The 284-nt window shown below is 73.2% G+C and overlaps 1 protein-coding gene across 1 annotated transcript in view; it reads left to right on the forward strand.

Moving 5' to 3' along the window:
• Window positions 1-6: 6 nt before the first annotated feature.
• CRABP1 (cellular retinoic acid binding protein 1) overlaps window positions 7-284 on the forward strand; it is a 13,424-nt gene continuing 13,146 nt past the window's right edge. The window contains exon 1 of the mRNA XM_019504403.1: window positions 7-175. Coding sequence (XP_019359948.1) covers window positions 8-175 — 168 coding nt within the window. The 5' untranslated portion in view covers window position 7. The remainder of the gene's footprint in view (window positions 176-284) is intronic.

Below are 284 nucleotides of genomic sequence, written 5' to 3' on the forward strand. Positions count from 1 at the left end.
GAACGCCATGCTGCGCAAGGTGGCCGTGGCCGCCGCCTCTAAGCCGCACGTGGAGATCCGCCAGGACGGCGACCGCTTCTACATCAAGACGTCCACCACGGTGCGCACCACCGAGATCAGCTTCACCGTGGGCCAGAGCTTCGAGGAGGAGACCGTGGACGGCCGCAAGTGCCGGGTAGGACCGGACCGGACCGGACCGGGCCGGGCGGGGCCGCGCCGTGCAGAGCCAGGGAGCCCTGCTCCGTGCGCGGGGCTGCCTCCCCTCCCCGGGGCCCAGCGCCTGC

Source organism: Gavialis gangeticus, unplaced genomic scaffold, assembly GCF_001723915.1.
Source record: "Gavialis gangeticus isolate Ggan-Ray unplaced genomic scaffold, GavGan_comp1, whole genome shotgun sequence".
Lineage (NCBI taxonomy): Eukaryota > Metazoa > Chordata > Crocodylia > Gavialidae > Gavialis > Gavialis gangeticus.